Genomic DNA, 21,192 nt, shown 5'->3' with positions numbered 1-21,192 from the left:
ACCTGATATTTTTTTCGAGGAAAAACATCTTACTGGACTTATACATTTATACATTTCCAGCAAGACAAAAAAGGCTTGTTTTGAGGTACGATCTTATTTTAGGAATCTTATAAAGTCAATTCCTACTAGTTCCATTGACAGATTTATTTTCCCCACTTAAGACATTTTGTCCCTAAAATAAGTGGTTTATAATGTTTTACTTTTAAGTATAGGCGTTTTTTTGTCAAAATGTTTTTCAAGGTGAGTTTTTCTCAAAATGTTTCCCACTCAGTCTGAAAACCTGAAAGACGAGGTCAAAAATGAATTCAACAAAATTGAGCATCGTTAATTGAAACGGATTCATAATAACCCCTTTATTTCCAAAATGATATTTTTTTAGAATAGGGCCCCATTCTGACAGCCTTGGCCAAAATAATATTGCATGCCTGGTACACATCAAAACAATCAGGCTGATTTTGCCCCTTCCCCGCCCGGCCAAGGATGACGGATGCCTTATGTAGAAGATAATTATGAGGTCTGAGGTGTGTTAAGTGGGAATTTCTCCCAATAATCAGGCTGAGGCCAACAATCCTAAATATTAAACGTTCAATATTTACTCCTATAAATCTTTACACGTGTCAGGAAAGCCGACCACTTCCCGAGTCGCGACTGTGAATTGGGACGTGCAACGGAATGTAGCCAATCAAGAAGCAACTTGTCGGTCAGTGGATTCCCCAGACGGCGACAAGTCTTTTTATGAAGCCCTTCGAGACACCCGTGATGAAGGACTACACAAATAAACGACTTCACTGAATCCTTGTGTGGTGTTCTCGGTCGAGATCGTTGGACCGGACCACACCACGCACACAATATGACCAAAACGGTTAAATCTGTAACATGAGAAATCTTTTAGGATTTAAAAAAAAATAATCCTTATGCCATGTACCATGCCTTGGTAATCCTAGACTACTACTCATTGCTCACTAACTGGCCATGATGAGAATATCAGATTAAAATATATTGTTCGGGTTCTGTGGAAAATAACCCTACAGATGGCCATTTTGGAAATGGTCGTCGCATCGTAGCGTTAACCTGCGTGACAATATGGCGCCCGCAAGTCACTGTCCAGGCTTTCTCTTTTGTGGCTTTGCTGGCATCCATTGATCAGTGACTGGCAGCTTCCGCCGCGAGCGCTATAATTGGCCGCAACTGGTCCTCTAACGAGGGGGCGTCAGCCTCGTTAGTGATTGTCCAATGGAAGTCGACCCCGCTGTCCAGCCCGCACTCAGACTCGGCGTCATCCACGCCTGACCCACAAAAAAACGGAGAACAGAGGTCAGCGGGCGCGAACGGGCGTCCGGCCGGCCGGTCGTACCCGCAGTGAAGCTCCACCCCCTCCGCCTGCGGGTTTCTTCTCTACTTTCCACGCGGACGCAGCGGGTCTGTCGAGGAAACTTGGCCCAAAACCACTGAAGGTCTGACATCCGCCGCGCGTCGCTCACCACCTGACCAATAACAGAGCAGAGCAGCGCTAGCCTGTCGCCATGCCAACATGGGAGCACGACGACGTACCCAAATGGGTCGGCGCGCTCCTCTGGTCGCCAGGCGGCAGAAGAATCCCGGATCTTGGCGTCTTCGAGCTTCGCCCCAGCGGATCATGTCGGCCCGGTAGACCTCCTTGTAAACGCCGCAACCCAAGAGCTGCTCCAGATCCAGACAATGTTCCTGCACAGAATAAAAATCCTCTTTATTTGCAAAGTATGTGAAAAACACACAAGGAATTTGTCTCTGGTCGTTGGAGCTGCTCGAGTACAACAATAGACAGCCATTTTGTCCCCCCAAAAAAATTCTGAGAAAAAAAAACACTACAGAGAATCACTTAGCCTCTAGTAATTTAACGGCAAGAGGGAAGAAGCCGTTTTAGTTTGCATTGATTGATATGTCGATCGACAGCCACAGAAGCACAACAGGACCGGGCGAAAACCTTTGACACCAGATGTTCCTGCAGGGAAACACGTCTTGTCATCCTGGGAGTTGATCCCATCTCAGGGTGCTGAAGCACCCCTAACATGAATTTGAGAGCTCAAAAATATTTGTATAAAGTGCAGCCTATGTCGTTTTGAAACAGCCGAGAAAAGGGACAAATCATAGCACTTGGTTGTAAGCTATTATTTTAAACAACAAAAATACAGCAACCCCACCCCTTATTGGCTCAAAAATGGTTTGCTCCACTCTGCACTGAGCAATTATTTTCTTTCCAGTGATATATTGCGGAAGTACCCGGCTTAAACCAGTTAATGACATTTTAATGGCAGCTCTCTATTTAAGTTAAGTAGGCGTTAGCTGATGTTTTTTTTCGAGCTATAGGAAACTCTTTAGGTGGTCAGCCAGTGCCACTCCCTTTTTGAATTGGATTGATATCACATGTGGACGACTGGTTAGCACATGTGCCTCACAGTTCTGAGGACCCGGGTTCAAATCCGGCCTCCCCTATGTTGAGTTTGCATGCTCTCCCTGCGCCTGAGTGGTTTTTCGCAGGATACTCCGGTTGCCTCCCACATCCCAAAAGCATGCATGGTAGTTAATTGAAGACTAAATTGCCCATAAGTGTGAATGTGAATGTGAATGCAAATGGTTGTTTGTGTATATGTGCCCTGTGATTCACAGACGATCAGTTCAGGGTGTACCCCGCCTCTTGCCCAAAGACCTTAGACCTTAGTGAGGCTAAGCGGTACGGAAGATGGATGGATGGATTATAATAGCAAATGTAGAGTGGGACCGAAATGTCAATCATTTGTCATTTCTGCATAAATTGGTTATTAAGTGTTGTCTGTCGGATCATCTAAATCACAAAAACAGTCTGCTTAAATTAATACCACACAAGCTTTTTTTTTTCCATATAGCATAAAGCATAACATGTAAACATTCAAAGGACAGGGAGTAAGTGATAAGTAAGTAGTAATAAGTGAACCCTTGGATTTTAGATAACCTCCCGTGGCATGAAGTCGAGAGCGTTTCACACCATACATCCCAGGAAGCTTACCGAACTGCAATAGTTTTGTAAAGAGGAGTGGTACAAAATTCACCCCACTTGTTGTGCACGTCTGATCTTCAACTACAGGAAACGTTTGTTGAGTGTCAAGGGTCAACCCTATTTTGTATTTAAAGGTTGATTTACTTTTTCCTCCATGATTTTCAATAGAAACATGAAAATGTATAATTGTTTGTTAATTCTTCTGATTTAGATAAAGAGCAGACCACGTTTGATGACCAAGTTATGCAGAAATAGAAGAAATTAAATTCCAAAGTTTTTTCATCGTTTCTCCCCCCAACGACAAAATGGTCTCAATCCGGCGTGCATCCTCCATGTTGAGCCAACTTGTGTTGGAAACGTGGAGACTCGTGCTTTCCATAGCGCGTTCACTGGTGACGTAATTGTTTTCGGACTGACCTGACCGCACAGGTCACGTGACGCGACTGACCCGCGCGGACATTCATATGAGTTAATATCCCACGACGGGACTTGACTTACCTGAGCGTAAGCTTGTTTGAGGGGCGCCGAAAGACGAACGACGGCGCAGACGTCTTCTCCTAACCTGCAACACAACGACAACACACGTGATCGATGAGCGTATCGATCCGCGATGACGGGAGGCGTACTGGACTTTACCGATCGAGGACGATATCCGTTACGTAATCTTTTCCCGATTTCCGCTTGCCGCTGAAAATCAAAACGAGTTTCGGTTCCGAACGGAGGCTTTGCTTTGGGTCCGACGGATCCATCCCAGCTGAGGAATCCATCACACATATGACGACTGTTCGCTGATCGGTCAGCTCGTCGGTTTCTGCTTCACGTCCGACTTCCGGAGAGGCGTCGGAACTGACCGGGGGCACTTCAAAATAAGAGTTAATGGGCCGCGGTCGTGTCACGTCTTTTGTGTTCATAACGTAGTGAAGCGATGATAAATAGCTGACGGACGACTTCGGCGTGTACGTTCTTTCTTTCTCTACTACATTACTTGATTATTTTGACTTTTATGTCGCTTTATTTCGAAAAGGCGCACGCCGACGTCCGGGTCAAAGTTGAGCAGCTGTCGTCAACATGGCGTCGTGGGGTCTTCGGAGGAAAACTTTCCGAACTTTTGTGGCGGTGAGCTCCACTTTCAGTGGAACTACATACAGATATAATATTGTTTGATTCGCAATTACTAACAAACCTCTTCGCCATTCTTTACTTGTCCATCCAATATTTCACCTTTCACCCACTTTTCCATTCAGTAAATGATTTGTTTTTTGACATCCATGTTTGAAGGACCTCATTTCGGATCGCGTCACGTGAGTTCGAGCAGCGCTCATATGGCTGCATTCTGGACGCGTTGTTTGGATTCCCACATAGTTTCCATGCAGGACACGCCCTGCACAATGATTGACTGCTGTGTCCCTGTAGAGCACGCCGCACTGCGTGCTGTCTGTGACCTGACCCACCCACACTTATCCGAACCTTAACCCGCCTTAAGCACCAACCCTAAACATAATAAATGTCTTTGTTTTTATTTCGCACAAATGTGAGCTGTTGCAGCAGGGCGTGTCTTGCCCGGAAACTATGTGGGAATCCTAATAACGCACCCTGCATGCTCGCCAGGCATCGTGAGGGCAATCTGAAGCGTTTTTGACCAAACCAGAGCCACGCCCACTTTCAGGTTTCCTGTCTCCATTTCCTAACCTGCAATACCAAACAACTTAGTAAAGGTTGCGGAAAATAAAAGTGTAATTGCAGAAACTGCCAAGCACCGTACGCTTAGTTGCATCTGAACTTAGAATAGCCTGAAAAAAAAAGTATTAGCTTTCACCTGGAACCAGAAATTCAAAAACTCAGTTTACTCCGTCCACAAAAAACAACTTAAGTCTTCATGTAGACAAACAACGCAATGGTTGCCAGCCAGGGTCAGGGAACATCTTGCCAAACGAGCATTCCCACTCCCGTACGCACCTGCGAACAATTTGCGCCAGCATTTGGTCTCAGTTGTAAGGTGGCAGTGAATACCTGTGCAAGCCTGACATGCAAAGTCCAGATTCAAAGCATGCACCTCCCAATGTTATTTATTATGGTTTCTGTTTTCATGAATTAATTAGTATCATTTATTGCCTTTGAATGCAAAACCAAACTCAAATGAAAATGCAGAAATGTTCAAGTGTTGACTCAGACACTTTTTTTCATTTCGTTTGTGTGTTGTTGACGTTGTTGTGCTGTGTCAGCTGTGATTCTTTTTTTTTTTTTTTTTTGTCATCTCGTTTGCGTGTTGCTGACGTTGGCGTGTTGTGGGGCGGCAGTCGTGTTTTCACAGCTCGCCAGCTGCCGCTCAGCAGCCTCCTCTTCCTCACTCGCGCTTCTTCCCGCCGCTGGAGGCGGCCATGTTGCCGCCCGGAACCTTCCTGGGGCGGGTGGCGTTCGTCACGGGAGGTGGGACCGGACTGGGCCGCGCCATGACTGCCACCCTCTCCCACCTGGGGGCTGAGTGCGTCATCGCCAGCAGGTCAGACGCCACCTGCGCGTGGGGGGCAAATACGTACAAGTTATGGCCATGCGAGGAACAAATATATAAGCGTTCCACCAAAGCAACCTCTTTGAAACTAAAGCTGTTGACTGACATTTTTCAATATTGTCTTCAAATATTTCTACAAGAGGTATTCGTTCACTCCGGTGCAAATGTGGGACAGGAGCATTGTAATGAGGTCAGCTTCCTGTGCCCGTGCAACTTCAAATAGCATCCTTTAGCCTTCACAAGTGCATCAATATCAGATGTCAAATCCTGAGTAGCCAGCAGCCAATTTCAGAAGGTCACACAAGTGCTTGCCAGTGCGCAGAGTTGGCAACCACAGTACTGTTAAGTAAAAAAAAAAAAAAAAAAGCAGTGAATGTGTTCTCTATCCCCACGGCCCGGCTTGCACCCCCTGACAGACCGGTTCTGACCTGCGGGTCGTTCGTTCGACACCCTTGGTTACATCCATCCATCCATTTTCTGAGCCGCTTCTCCTCACTAGGGTCGCGGGCGTGCTGGAGCCCGTCCCAGCTGTCATCGGGCAGGGGGCGGGGTACACCCTGAACTGGTTGCCAGCCAATCGCAGGGCACATAGAAACAAACAACCATTCGCACTCACAGTCATGCCTACGGGCAATTTAGAGTCTCCAATGAATGCATGTTTTTGGATGTGGGAGGAAACCGGAGTGCCCGGAGAAAACCCACGCAGGCACGGGGAGAACATGCAAACTCCACACAGGCGGGGACGGGGATTGAACCCCCCACCTCAGAACTGTGAGGCTGACACTCTAACCAGTCGGCCACCGTGCCGCCCCCTTGGTTACAGTCCACTATCTATTAGTAAGAGTCGGTCTACTATGGAGTCTGGGTGTAGGTCCAGGATGAAACTGTCCGTTTTTCGTACAGGAAGTTGGAGGTCCTGCAACAGACGGCAGACGAGATCACCAGTCAGACTGGAAACAAGGTGAAAGGTCAAAGAAGAGGCACAACGGTCTTGGTCTCAGCCTGCCCTGACTTGGTGTTTTTGTCTTGTCTCCATGTCTCAGGTCCACGCAATCCAGCTTGATGTCAGAGATCCTCAGGCTGTTACGCATTGCGTAGAACACATGGAAAGTCTCACAGGCTTACCTGATGTAAGGGGCACACAAACACACACGCACACGCACAGACACATCACCGTTGTGTCGCATCGTGTAAGCTCAGGTGATCGTCAACAATGCGGCGGGAAACTTTGTGTGTCCGTCGGAAAATTTGTCGGCCAACGCGTGGAAGAGCATCACCGACATCGTCCTGAACGGCACCGCCTTCGTCACGCTGGAGCTTGGAAAGCGGCTGGTCCGCAATCAGAAAGGTCGGCGGGCGCGGGAACGTTGTCACCGGCAAAGGTTACAGGTCATTCATTCCCCATCGTGTGTGTCCATCAGGTGCAGCCTTCCTGGCCATCACAACCATCTACGCCGAGTCGGGCTCCGGGTTCGTGGTTCCCAGCGCTGCCGCCAAGGCAGGCGTCGAGGCGCTCTACAAGTGAGTCCCGCAAACGCACGACGACGACTGGCTGGTCGCCATGGTGACCGCCACCTTCTCAATGTGGTCGCTTTGGTGACCGGCGCTTTGTCAGGTCTTTGGCGGGAGAGTGGGGACGCTATGGACTCAGGTTCAACATCATCCAGCCTGGACCCATCAGAACCAAGGTAGTGTTGGCCTTTTGCAAGTCGAGTTATTCTTCTGCGCTGATCCACTGTGCGGCTCGGTGGGTGCCCTTAACAATAATAATTGTAACAATTAGGGCCTGACCGATACAGATACTTTTTTTTTTTTTTTCCCCCAATACTGGGAGAAAAAAAATCAGATAACCGATTAATTGGCTGATTAATTTTGAAAGTATATAATGATTAAAATTACTTATTTTTTGCTCGGTTATATAGCTTGATACAGCATTTCTCCTTAAAATGACATAAAATTAATGGAAGTTCTCCCTTTTGTCTATTTGTTCATAGAATACATATTTGGGGATAGTTTTAAACTCCTAACCCACCATCAAAAGCAGTGTATGTCCATAAAATAAGTCATAACCTTCTCATTTCTCAACTGATCTTCACAAGGTTAACGTTTTTGTCAACGCCAAAGTGTGTGCTATCAATACAGAACATTCATCCTTGATATTTTGGTTTTCGTGGTGTCCATAAACATGGAATCTGCAGACACTTTGCCCCTACTAGCTTTAACGTCACTGTAGGCTCAAAGGGGCATCCCAAATCTACCAGTTGTTCAGATCTATAGTAATGACGGTAAAGCTACGTTTTTACTGACTGCAATGCACCGAGTTAAAGTGGCATTAAGCAGGCCCAAAAAAATTAGAAGAGTAATGTTAACAAGCCTTCCAAATTTGAATGAATAAAACAAATCGTTGTGTAAAATCAGGTTTCAAAACTTGAATAATAAAGGCCACCTCTCAGATGCTGCACGTGTGTCTAATGGATGAGCGCAAAGAAATCAAACATACAGAGGCGGGGATAGCATATATGAGGCTTGGGTCTCCGCTTTGAAGCTCCGGGTGCCTGGAATTCACTTGGCGTCAGCATGGCAAAGCAAAGGTCTGTGTCTAGCTTCTGCTCATTATGGCTGTTGGTTCATTTAGCCTCTGTATGTGAAGTTACGTCTCTCCGCTCCGTGGCCGTCCACCTCGGCGGGGGGCGGCGGTGGCCTCTTTTCGTGGCGTGTCCGCTACACGGTCATGGAATCAATTAAGTTCATAACCTGAAGTTCCACTGTACATTTATGAATGCATCAAGGGGGCCTTCAGCCGCTTGGACCCGACGGGACAATTTGAAGCAGGAATGCTGAATCGCATCCCGACGGGCCGACTGGGCCGAGCATCTGAGATGGCAAACTTGGCGTCGTACATGTGCAGCGACTACGCCAGCTGGATTTCGGGGGCCGTGAGTGACTCCCAACGGGAGGGGTGCGGGTCAAAGTTCATAGTTGAGCACTGTTGTTTGTTTTCAGGTGGTCCGCTTCGATGGTGGCGAGTATGTGATGATGGCGGGAGAATTCAACGAGCTTCGCAAGGTTTGAGCATCCCTTCTTCTGGCAACGTGTGCCTTTGGTTCTAACGGGCCAGGTGACGGTTTACTTGGTTCTGCTCAGGTCACAGGTGATCAGTGGAAGATGATGGAGAAGATGATCCGAAGCACCAAAGGATCCTAAAGACACGCCCGCTCTGTGATGTCATCAAACTGAGCCGCTCCATCCAACTATGTTGCCATAATATATAGACTCAACTGTAGTACAACACGTGTACAAGTATGTTTTTGTATGCTAGTATTCACGGACTACTTCCTTTACATAAGTCAGATACTCTTTTCTATGTGCTGTAATTGCGTGTTATTAAAGTTGTTACCATTGGTACAATATGTTTGTATAATCCACTGTTTTACGATCAGGCGGCACGGTGAATGGGGGGTTAGCACATCTGCCTCACAGTTCTGAGGACCGGGGTTCAAATCCCGGCCCTGGCTGTGTGGAGTTTGCATGTTCTTCCCGTGTGTGTGTGGGTTTTCGCCGCGTACTCTGGTTTCCTCCCACATCACAAAAGCATGCGTGGTTGGTTGATTGAAGACACTAAATTGCCCATAGGTGTGAATGTGAGTGCGAATGGTTGTTTGTTTCTATGTTAGGTGAGGGGACTGAGCCTCCCCGCCTCTGCGGGCGAGGAGGGAGTGCACGGTCCATCCCCACCACTCCACTCCAGGCAACGGCCAAGCCTCACCTGCTTGGGCGCAGTACTTGATTTACCCTTAAATTAGGTTAATTTACCTTTATTTTTTGGTTGTCTAATCCATCCATCCATTTTCTGAGCCGCTTCTCCTCACTAGGGTCGCGGGCGTGCTGGAGCCTATCCCAGCTGTCATCGGGCAGGAGGCGCGGGGTACACCCTGAACTGGTTGCCAGCCAATCGCAGGGCACATAGAAACTAACAACCATTCGCACTCACAGTCATGCCTACGGGCAATTTAGAGTCTCCAATTAATGCATGTTTTTGGGATGTGGGAGGAAACCGGAGTGCCCGGAGAAAACCCACGCAGACACGGAGAGAACATGCAAACTCCACACAGGCGGGGACGGGGATTGAACCCCGCACCTCAGAACTGTGAGGCTGACGCTCTAACCAGTCGGCCACCGTGCTGCTGGTTGTCTAATTTCACCCTTAATTTGATTAGTTTCTCCTGAATTTGTGGTTGTATTTGTCCCTTCTTTTGGTTTGTTTACCCTTAATCGTGGTTTTGTTGATTTAATTTTGGTAACCCATCCTCCTTCCATTTCCAATTGTTTTCCATCTGTCCTCCTTTTTAGGTTCTAATTTGGATTCAATTAATGTTCACTATAACCTTTGTTGTGCAATTTGCCTTAATTTGTGGTTATTTTTGTCCTTTGTTGAGTAAATGTACCTTTCGTTTTTGTTGGGGTTTATGGTTTTGTGTCCATTCTCTGTCCCTACCATCCTTCTAGTGAGCCTGTATTGCGCAATATTTCGACACATCTCGGTCTTCATCAGGCGCTGCTCACCACCTCGGGGCGCTCGGTTTGAGCGTCTTATCCGGCATCCTTATCCTTTATGTTCCATATGATTTCTATCCTTACTTTTGTTGTTCGTTCTGAGTTGGTTTTCCTTTTGTGTTGGTTTTATTTGTCCATTATTTCAGGCTTAATTTACCGTCTTCAATAGGTTTTGTTAATTTATCCCATAATTTAGGTTTGATTTACCATCCCCATTAGGTTTTCATTATTTCTCTTGTTTTGAGTTAATTTTAGGGTCTAATTTGTCTTACCGTCCTCCCTCCATGTCCGATTGTTTCCATCCGTCCTCCAACTGTGTTTTTATATTTTGGCTTCTGTTTTGGTTACATTTAACTTTTCTTTCTAATTTGAGTTTAATTTGAGTTCCTTTTAACTTAATTTTGCCAAAAAACAACCCCTTAGGGTTAGGGTTGGGTTAGGTGAGGGGAACCGAACCCTCCCTCTCCCAGTATAGGGGAAATAATTCCCCTTCCGGGATCGGGGGGGAGATGCACGGTCCATCCCCCTACGCCATCTCCCGTCTCCATTTCCCCATTCCTGGCAGCGTGCCTGCTGGCCCCGCCGGTCATAGTGGACCACTTTCCACTCTCCACCAGTCATCTTTGTTTTCATTTTCTTTTTTGTATTTCAAAATGAATTGTATAGAGTTGCCTTTGTTATTTATGTAATATTTTTTTCTTTTAGATGTGCTATTTATTAATAGGTATGAATTTGTAATATATTTCTAATTATAACAACAAAAACCCACAAAAAACAAATTAAATCCCCCCCAAAAAAACTTTTTTTGTCGACCAAACGGTGTGCCTCGACAACGTTTCGGCTCTAAGGAGCCTTTCTCAGGTCCTGGCACACCAAATTCCAAAAATACAATGCACAATTAGGCGATGTTTACTGTCCAAACATTGAAACCAAAGTGAGTCAGTAAAAACGTTCTTCCCTTTTATACCCACTGTTTTTGTCCTATGTTTAAAAATATCTTTTAAAAGAATAATATGTGCAAAGTGCTTGTGTGCATCCAGGGGTTGGTGCGTCCCAGTAGTCAAAGCAGCATAAAGCTTAAGATCATGCCCAAGGTGAAGAGGGAGAAGGAAAAGCTCCACAAGCAGAAGTCAAACCGCTCGCTCGCTCTCAGGTTGGAACAGCCGATAAAACACACCCAAAGTCAACTAGCAGACAAATTGGAACGTGGACTGTTGTTTTGAGCAGGTTACTTTGCTTCCCTCTCGTGGCCTGGTGAGGTAACATTTGCAGCTGCATGGCAGTCTACTTGAAGTTGCTTTCACACAGCATTCCTTTCCCCCCCCCCTTTCCATATTGTCCAAGTTATTCTCCTTTCCTTTTTGAGAGCCTCACCCACCGAAATAGCCTTTGTCTTGAACATGCGTGCTTGCACACTGCCGATGTAGGTTGCAACATTAACATAATTAGATGTCAGCGTGCCAGCTCCGATTGTTTTCAACACAAAGTAGCATGGGTAGTGATTTAAAAAAAAATAAAAATAAATGAATACCTCTCTGACATTTTCAATCCAAAAAGTATTTTATACATGATGATTGGTCCTAAAGTTGTGGCCAGTTGTTAAAGATGTACTGTTTTTCGAAGAACTTTTGTGCGCACGTGTATATAGAGTACATATTGTGGGCATCGGGCCAAATTCGGTCCGTCTATCCATCCATTTTCAACACCGCTTATACCGGTAAAGGTCGCGGGGCGCTGCGCCGGAGCCTATCCCAGCTGATTTTGGGCGAAAGGCAGACTACGTCCTGAACTGGTCGCCAGTCAGTCGCAGGGAACATATAGACAGGGACAACCATTCGCATTTACATTCACACTGTCACTGAGTGGGAACTGAACCCACGCTGTCCGCACCAAAGTCAGGTGAGTGTACCACTACACCATCAGTGACTTACCCAAATCTGTTCAATTTCCTATTTTTTCACCAATTGATACTGTTGTTCAGTCCACACGTGGGACTGTTATTCTTCCAAATGACTGAGTGTTGTAAATTGCTTGCTCTTTGATGATGCACCGTTAATAAAGACGTCGTTATTTTGTTTTCCTGAAAAGTAATGGTTTTGGACATGCAAGTATTCCACCCAACGCCAATGATATCCAACCTATAGGATACAGCGTGGTTTTTGTATGAGCGCGCATTTGGAGTTTGTAATCGCTTGGGGTCGTGTCGCTTTAGGAACACGGGATGTCAAGTGTACGACTCCTGAAGCAGAATGGCCAGGCAACTGATGATCTTTTCCGGCCCCTAACCTTGACCGCCGCGAGTGAGGAGATGCCGTCCTCTTATCTGCCGGCACCCTGACTGCGGCGTAGGCGGCAAGGATTAGCTGTTTTGCGTTTCCTTACTGTGCATTTTTTTTCCCGAAGCGGTGTCACTTGCATTGCTCCTCCACTGGCCTGCTGTGCTAATGAAAGAGCCTACAATTCTGTCATTTTGTCATAAACCGTGTCTACATGTTGCTTGCATGCAGCAGAGTACAGAACATCTTTTAGAAACGACACGATGGAAACCGCCTTCAGACTGAAATGAGACTTTTGGGGACACCTTGTTTCTACGCCAAGCAACCTTCAATGGCACCAGAAGCCGATGTGCAGAAATCTTGGACGTTGAACAGAAAAGAAAAACATTGACTGTATTTGTGTGTTGAGCTGTTAATAATACTACTGTTAATAATACTGATAATGATGTGCACATGCAAGGTGCTCAAGTGGTTTTGACTTTGTTTGGCTTGTCGTGACCTCAACTAAAGAGGTCATGGGGGTGGTTCACGATCAGCTGACTCGAGATGTAATGCACCAATGTGAATGTTTGCTTTGCCAGTAGTTCCCAATTGTTCTTATCGTCTTGCTCTCGTGGGTTTGCTGTCCAATCCCCCACCACCCCCAGGTCCCCCCAACCATCCCCCTGTGCGTTCATAAACACGATAGGATCAATCAAGAAATTAAGTTGGCCAAATGGGGAAATTTGTAGTTTGCATAAGCATGTTTAGTCTAAGCTGATGCTTGCTGTGAGGGGCATACTAAATGATAGCGCGTGCAGGAACATGCTCGTTTCCGCTCACGGTCGAGCATTGCCAAGCTCCACTGTAGTCGGGTGCTGTTTCTGCATCCAGTGTGCGCTGCTGCCTTTTTGCCTTCATGGCTTTTGTGGTGTTGTGCCAAGTAGAGCGACACACTCCAGTGGTGTGTGCAATGTGGCGTTCATTTCAAGTTTACTGTGTCTGGGCTCGCACTTTACAGACTCCTTGATGGGGGAAATGTGCGTGTACACGCGTTTACGTCAAATTAGGTGAAGAATATGACTTTTTATTTGTGATGAACTATTAAATATATAATGTAAAAATGCACGCCCATCGATGTGATCCATGGCTGTGGCGTTCCTGCTCCCGCGTCCACTGATGCGCTGGGCCAACGTGTTACCATGGTAACCACGTTAGCCATTTGAAGCTTAAAGCCAAAGCTTAAGTCGACTCATGAATCACTTATCGAAGATAAAATGTGTACAATGTGTAACTTTTTTAAATTGTATCATCAACTTGTTCTGAACATATGAATGAAATGTGTATATGGGTTTTAAAAAGAAAGCTCATGTATATTTAATTTTATCAATGATTGTTTGAATGTAATTTAATGGGGTTAACAATGATTCCGCAATGCCGGGTGTTTGCACGAGTGTGTGCGTGTTGCCAGTTGTTCCGTCATGTCACAAAGATAAGCTTTGGAAATTAAAATGACTTGATGGTGTGATAAATGTGCGTCTGCTGCTTCCAACGTGTCTGACTTAAAAGTAAGTTTTATTAATACCTGCATGTAAGTTTGTTCGGTTTGTATGAAAATGCTTGCCGCAGCTTCTCCCTACATACATTGTGACCACACAAAGCTGACACAATATGAAGTTGTCATTTCTCTTAATTGTTGATTAATGAAATGTTTCGAGTGAGGAGCTATAAAGGTGTTCTGTCATAAACTGACTCTGCCTGTTTTCCCAATACAACTCTGCTTTCAGCTGGACTATTGCATGACAGGCGTGCGTGTCAAATGCCTCAGTGTGTTCTGTATGTTGTTTGTGAATCCATCCAGTAAGGAATAAACCGTATTGGAAAACTAAGTGATTGTTGCGGTGCATTGTGCAAATAAAGTGAAAAATACCTCCACTTGTAAATAGAAAAGTAATGCACTTATACCCCAATTGTGGCCTCATGAGAATCAATGTAAACTAATTAAACAACTATGTAAAAATCGTCCTACATTTATGGCAAAAGCTGCAGAATCCAAAGTTTTTGAGGAATATTTGTTTTCTAAATTTCTTAGAAAATATAACATTCGAATGAAAGACTTCCATTGTGTGTAGTGACCCTGAACCATTGAGTTATTTCAAAAATAAAAACTGTGATGCAAATGAAACCTATTCGACAACCTTTCCTCCTAGTACTAGTACAGCAGATTTCGGCGTCACGTGAATGACTTGAATCAAGCACGAGAAATGGACAGTTCTCGGACATAATTAGGACTTGGTCATCTGATTGGTCGCATTTGGCGCCAAAAGGTACGCAGACAAAACTGATTGGGTAATGCAACACATCTATGATTGGTTAATGCAAAACATCTAGTTCCGGTTTGGATCGCTTAAACGGGTGAGGCCAGTGCCGTTACTTTCGTCTTCATTTGTTCCAGCCAAGGTAAGCACGCTGCTTCACGCTCTCTAGCAATGAATGTTGTTTTTGCTTTGTATTGACTTTGTATTGTATTGAGCGTGTTTTTGACATGTTTAACTCGGCACGCACTCGGAGTGTGATAGCGTCTTGTGAGTGATTTGACATGCGTTAATTTGTCCTTATACAGCTGAGTGAACATGCGGGGTCGTCGTTTTGTAGCGTAAGGTTTGAACTTTATTCGACGCCCAGATGCATAATTGGCTTAGTGGCGTCGCTGGCTTGTGTTTTTATACTTTGCGTGAGTGGGGTGAATGCATTTTTTGTTTTTTAGCGGTGTTTTAATGTACAATTGCCGTCGTCCTCCTGGCGGGACTCTCGCTTAAACATGACGTCACCGCGGCGGCAGCTCCGCGTTCGTCATTGTTTAGCAAAGTTTGAACTTTGTTCGACGCCCGAATGCATAATTGGCTTCGTGGCGTCGCTGGCTTGGGGTTTTACACTTTGCGCGAGTGGCGCGAATGAGTCTCGAGCGTTTTCGTGGTTTTAGCGGTGTTGTAATGCACAATTGCCATCGTCCTCGTGGCGAGTGTCGCTTGAATATGACGTCGCCGCTGCTGCGACGTGGTCGCCATTTTGTTGAGCAAAGTTTGAACTTTACTCGACGGCCAAATGAGTAATGGACGACATGGCGTCGCTGGCTTGGCGTTTTACACTTTGCGTGTGTGGCGCGAAGTAGTTTGAGTGTTTACGTGGTGTTTTAGCGGTGTTGTAATGCACAATTACCGTCGTCCTCGTGGCGGGTGTGTCGCTTGAATATGACGTCGCCGCTGCTGCGACGTGGTCGCCATTTTGTTGAGCAAAGTTTGAACTTTACTCGACGGCCAAATGAATAATGGGCGACATGGCGTCGCTGGCTTGGCGTTTTACCCTTTGCGTGTGTGGCGCGAAGTAGTTTGAGTGTTTACGTGGTGTTTTAGCGGTGTTGTAATGCACAATTACCGTCGTCCTCGTGGCGGGAGTGTCGCTTGAATATGACGTCGCCGCTGCTGCGACGTGGTCGCCATTTTGTTGAGCAAAGTTTGAACTTTACTCGACGGCCAAATGAATAATGGACGACATGGCGTCGCTGGCTTGGCGTTTTACACTTTGCGTGTGGCGCGAAGCAGTTTGAGTGTTGTTGTTTTAGCGGCGTTGTAATGCACAATTGCCGTCGTTCTCGTGGCGGGAGTGTCGCTTGTATATGATGTCAACGCGGTTGCCATTTTGAGCAATGTTTGAACTGTCGTATGTTTACTGTCTTCAATTCTTAATTTTTAATTTCCAATTAACTGTAAAGAGTCTCTATGTAATTTTATTTGTGCCTCAACATTTTCCCTCTCAGGTCTTGGCACACCAAATTCAATGCACAAATCGGCGATGTTTAATGTACTAACTCCCAAACCAAACTGAGTCAGTGAAAAGGTTATTCCTTTTTATACCTGCTGTTTACTTGGCCTGTTTTAAAATTATAAAGAATGTCCATTTGCACTTTCCAAACTTGTAAGTGTTCAGCTCATTCAAACCAACCTGTGAACAACTCTGCTTCCCGAAATTTCAAAATAAAAGCCCGAAATTACAAATTTAGCTAACTTTTTTATTTTCAGTGGATTTGCACTGTTCCTACTTATGTGAGCTCATTAAAACCAAGCTGTGACCAACTCCCCTTCCTCAAATTTGACAATTTCAAAATAAAAGCCTGAAATTCGTATTTTTGCCATAACTTAATTTGCAGTGGATTTGCACTGTTCGTACTTGTACGTGTTGAGCTCACTCAAACCAAGCTGTGAACTCCCCTTCCCGAAATTTGATGGAATTTGTAAATAAAAGCCTGAAATTCCAAATTTTGCTGTAACATATGTCAATGGATTTGTACCGTTCCTATTTCTGTTCAGCTCATTCAAATTAAACTGTGAACAACTCCCCTTCCCCAAATTTCAAAATAGAAGGCCGAAATTTAGCTGTAACTTGCTTAGTTGTCAATGGATTTACAGTTTCTACTTCGTGTTGGTTTGGGGAACTGAACTGGCCTCATGAGAATCAATGCAAAGTAATTAAACAACTATGTAAAAATCGTACTACATTTATGGCAAAAGCTGCATAATCCAAACTATTTGGGGAATATTTGTTTTCTAAATTTCTTTGAAAATATAACATTCGAATGAAAGACTTCCATTGTGTGTAGTGACCCTGAACCATTCAGTTATTTCAAAAATAATAACTGATGCAAATGAAACATATTCGACAACCTTTCCTCCTAGTACTAGTACAGCAGACTTCGGCATCACGTGAATGACTTGAATCAAGCACGAGAAATGGACAGTTCTAGGAAATAATTAGGACTTGGTCATCTGATTGGTCGCATTTGGCGCCAAAATGTACGCAAACTAAGCTGATTGGTTAATGCAAAACATCTATGATTGGTTAATGCAAAACATCTATTTCCGGTTTGGATCGCTTAACCGGCTGAGGCGAGTGACGTTAATGTCTCCTTCATCTGTTCCAGCCAAGGTAAGAACGCTGCTTCATGCTCTCTAGCAATTAACGTTGTTTTTGCTGTGTCTTGACTTTGAGCGTGTTTTTGACATGCTTGACTCGGGCACGCACTCAGAGTGTGATAGCCTCTTGTGAGTGATTTGACATGCGTTAATTTGTGCTTATACAGCTGAGAGAACATGCAGGGTCGCCATTTTGTAGCGTAAGGTTTGAACTTTACTCGACGGCCAGATGCATAATATGCTTCGTGGCTTCGCTGGCTTGGCGTTTTACACATTGCGTGAGTGGTGTGAAGGCGTTTCGAATGTTTTAGCGGTGTTGTAACATACAATTGCCGTCGTCCTCGTGGCGAGGATGTCTCTTGAATATGACGTCGCCGCTTCTGTGGCGTGGTCGCCATTTTGTTCAGCAAAGTTTGAACTTGACTAGATGGCCAAATGAATAACGGACATCGTGGCGTCGCTGGCTTGGCGTTTTACACTTGGCGTGTGTGGCGCGAAGGAGTTTTCGAGTGTTTCCGTGGTGTTTTAGCAGTGTTTTAATGCACAATTTCCGTCGTCCTCGTGGCTTGAGTGTCGCTTGAATATGACGTCGCCGCTGCTGCGACGTGGTTGCCATTTTGTTGAGCGAAGTTTGAGCTTTACTCGACGCCCAAATGAATAATTGACTTCGAGGCGTCGATGGCTTGGCGTTTGACCATTTTCGTGTGTGGCGCAAAGCAGTTTTCGAGTGTTTACATTGTGTTTTAGCGGTGTTTTAATGCACAATTGCCGTCCTCGTGGCGGGAGTGTCGCTTGAATATGACTCTGCTGCGACGTGGTCGCCATTTTGTTGAGCAAAGTTTGAACTTTACTCGACGTCTAAATGGATAATTGACTTAGTGGCGTCGATGGCTTGGCGTTTTACTATTTGAGTGTGGCGCAAAGTAGTTTTCGAGTGTTCACATGGTGTTTTAATGCACAATTGCCGTCCTCGTGGGGGGACTGTCGCTTGTATATGAGGTCAATGCTGCTGCTTCGCGATTGCCATTTTGAGCAAAGTTCGAACTGTCGTATGTTTACTGTCTCAAATTCTTTTATTTTTTTTTTAAAATTTCCTATCAATTGTATAGTCTCCTTTATGTAATTTATTTTAGATGTGCTATATTAATGGGTATGAATTTATATTTCTAATAAAAATCCCCCAATCAGCCAAACTCTGTGCCTCGACAACATTTTCCCTTTCTCAGGTGTTGGCACACCAAATTCAATGCACAAATAGGCGATGTTTACTGTACAAACTGAAGGAACCTGTGTTTAAAATCACCTATTACTTCTGAGGTTCCATGTGTGTTCGTTTTCGTGGAAGAACTAAAATTATAACGCGTTAGAAGTCAACCAATTTATTCCTGACAGAGGAATCTATACATTTTGCAGAGCTCTGGGTTCAGCTGTCACCTGTCCTCTTCAACAGGTGTTTTGGTTTCAAAGCTGATATTTTCCTCCAAAAGCTTTTTGTCTTGCATCAGGAGTTGAAGGTTTTTAAAGTGCTTTTCAACATTTACTCCACTGCATGGACTGGAGAAAAGAACTGCAGCGCTTAAAACCATGTCATCTAAACCTTGTAATGTTGTTGCAGTTGTAAGAAGTCCAAAGACGTGCATTGCAAGGTGGTAATGTTGTTTGGCACTGCAACACCAAAATATAAAATCTTAGTTACCATACAGATATTTATAAGATTTATTGATAAAATTAGCAACCAGTTAACAAATATGGATGACATTGTTCAAATTACTAATGAAAATAGTAATATTTTCTGCAAATGTCCTTGGCATTCTTCATCAAATGCCTCAAGCAACAGTGTAGGATAGGTACTTCAAAATCTGTGGATGTCCCCTTTCCACAAACTATAGAGTAGTAATGTTCAATGGTGCTATTCAAATTGATCTTTATAAATGAAAGACACAGTGCTTGCATTAGCACAATAGAAGCATTACTGGTGCCTGCATCGCTCTCTGTCCATACATCCTTGAAACGTGTCAAGAAAATACTTGACCGAGGCAGTGGTGTGTTCACAAGTCAAGTAGGGAAGGGTGAGGAGTTTTTCAATGAATTCTTCACAACAAGCTCATACACATAGAATGGTGGGGAGCATTTTTCCTTCTTTATGATGCTGCCAGTGGCGTCCAAATAGAGGATGTCTTCTCTGGTCCTGTCACGATAAATGTCAATACAGTACACCTTTGGGGAATAAAAATACTTTTTGGAGCACATCTGGCTTAAGTCTTTCTTTCCACCATGAAATGCAAACTTAAGAGCTCATTGTTGTGCAGATGACTTTTTTGCTTCTTTTCCCACGAAATGGTTTTCAATACAGGAGGTGTTAGTGCCTCATCTCTGCAGCCTGATTCCATGACTGCTTCGTCCAATTTCAGAAGGTTTCTTAAGTAGAAAGATCTGGGCAATTCTTTTTGTAATTTTTGCCCCAGTGAATCCCTTTCTCTTCCTCTCACAGGTCTTGACTTTAGTTCAATACGATTGTGGATGCTCAGACCACCCTTGAAATGTACAGTGTCTTAAAAAAATCCTTTTTGCTATCTATTGTGACGGTGACTTCAACAGGACAGTTCTCTAATTGACAGTAACACAGACGCCAAAATTCCGGGCCTTGTCTTATTGAGCCAAGTGTCTTAGTTCTGTCTTTTGAAAGCTATTGAACAGTATGGCTGGATGGATGTAATTCCTTTGGAAATAATGCCAGTCAAGGCCCTTGAATCCTCTGGGTTTTCTCAATTTCTGTAATGAGGCCCAGTCCTTTTGGTCAACTAAAAAATAGGTTGGACCGGAAGGCACTTTTATCCTTGAGTGCATCGTCTTCTGTCGACAAGTCAGGATCACGGTCATTGATACTGGTTCCCTATAGAATAAATAATTTATTAAACGGAACTAAAACCGCGTCTCAGAGTTGTGGCCGGGCGGATGCATAGTGTGGAGCTTGGGGGATGGACAGTGCATTTTCTTCCTCTCGGGGGCGCTCTTCCCCCGAGGGGGAGGCTCGGTTTCACTCCCCTAACCCTAGCATAGATATAAATAAATAAGGTTAGGTTTGGGGAACTGAACTCTTCCCCACCAGGAATTGGGGGCACTGCCCCCTCTTCCTGAGGGAAGGGACGGTGCACGGTCCATCCACCCATGGTTCTGCCTCCCATAACCCTGGTTATACTCCCTGGGGTATGTGAGCTGGCGGCCCCGCCCATAGCGGACCTGTGTCCAACCCCCACCTTCCATGGTATTTTTTTATTTATTTATTTCCCTTGAGTTCGCCTTGGCTATTTAAGTAATCTTTATTTTTGTTGTTTCTTATTTATTAGTTTCGGTATCAATTTACAATGTATTCAAATGAAAGAAACCAAAGAAAAAGTCAATAAGACAAAAAAACAAAAAAATCCGCAATTCAAATCAAAATAGCTATAACAACCTATTATGCGTGTGCCCTGACAACGTTTCGGCCAGTAAAGGCCTTCTTCAGGTCGTGGCACACTTTATTTTAATTAAACAACAATAGCAAAGCAGCTCTACTCTTAAATGATGTTCACTCTCCGAAATCCAAAACAAACTGAGGCTTCTGGGCATGTCTGGGCATGTCTGCCTTTTCTATGCTTCTCTTTTTTTAAACCAACTTTTTAACTTGTGTTTAAAGTAACATATGTTAAAAGTAACATAACTTCAAATTAACCCTATATTGTTGTCTTTTACTCCTATATGCACCAAATAAGCTCTATTTTAACTGTATTTAACCCTTTTAACCAAAATTGAAACTTTATTTATATCTTATTAACTGTTTTTGTTTTTTAATATGTTTTATAGTTTTTCTGTTTTTTTATTGTTATATAGTGTTTTAACTGTCCTATAACC

General features: G+C 44.5%; 2 protein-coding genes across 4 annotated transcripts; one reads left to right on the top strand and one right to left on the bottom strand.

Annotated features, from left to right (window-relative positions):
* Positions 1 to 334: 334 nt before the first annotated feature.
* Positions 335 to 3,924, bottom strand: pmvk (phosphomevalonate kinase). 2 transcript variants are annotated; one of them, XM_061793968.1, is made up of 5 exons: positions 3,650 to 3,924; positions 3,512 to 3,575; positions 1,552 to 1,704; positions 1,355 to 1,484; positions 335 to 1,286 (listed from the first exon to the last, which is right to left on the bottom strand). In XM_061793968.1, exons 1-5 carry the CDS (start codon positions 3,922 to 3,924, stop codon positions 1,144 to 1,146), a joined length of 765 nt encoding a protein of 254 aa, XP_061649952.1. In that variant the 3' UTR covers positions 335 to 1,143. The 2 variants fall into 2 exon arrangements, with proteins under 2 accessions (XP_061649952.1, XP_061649951.1); XM_061793967.1 differs by having other exon boundaries at positions 335 to 1,484.
* Positions 3,916 to 9,977, top strand: decr1 (2,4-dienoyl CoA reductase 1, mitochondrial). Of its 2 annotated transcripts, XM_061793965.1 has the most exons (10): positions 3,983 to 4,129; positions 5,311 to 5,513; positions 6,426 to 6,483; positions 6,566 to 6,652; positions 6,723 to 6,870; positions 6,944 to 7,043; positions 7,138 to 7,210; positions 8,312 to 8,458; positions 8,526 to 8,588; positions 8,667 to 9,977. In XM_061793965.1, exons 1-10 carry the CDS (start codon positions 4,082 to 4,084, stop codon positions 8,724 to 8,726), a joined length of 987 nt encoding a protein of 328 aa, XP_061649949.1. In that variant the 5' UTR covers positions 3,983 to 4,081; the 3' UTR covers positions 8,727 to 9,977. The 2 variants fall into 2 exon arrangements, with proteins under 2 accessions (XP_061649950.1, XP_061649949.1); XM_061793966.1 differs by lacking the exon at positions 5,311 to 5,513 and having other exon boundaries at positions 3,916 to 4,129.
* The last annotated feature ends 11,215 nt before the right edge of the window (positions 9,978 to 21,192 follow it).

The sequence above is a fragment of the Phyllopteryx taeniolatus genome, chromosome 13, assembly GCF_024500385.1.
Source record: "Phyllopteryx taeniolatus isolate TA_2022b chromosome 13, UOR_Ptae_1.2, whole genome shotgun sequence".
Taxonomy (NCBI): domain Eukaryota; kingdom Metazoa; phylum Chordata; class Actinopteri; order Syngnathiformes; family Syngnathidae; genus Phyllopteryx; species Phyllopteryx taeniolatus.
The sequence above is the reverse complement of the archived record's forward strand: the minus strand, read 5'-3'. Positions and strand labels throughout refer to the sequence as shown.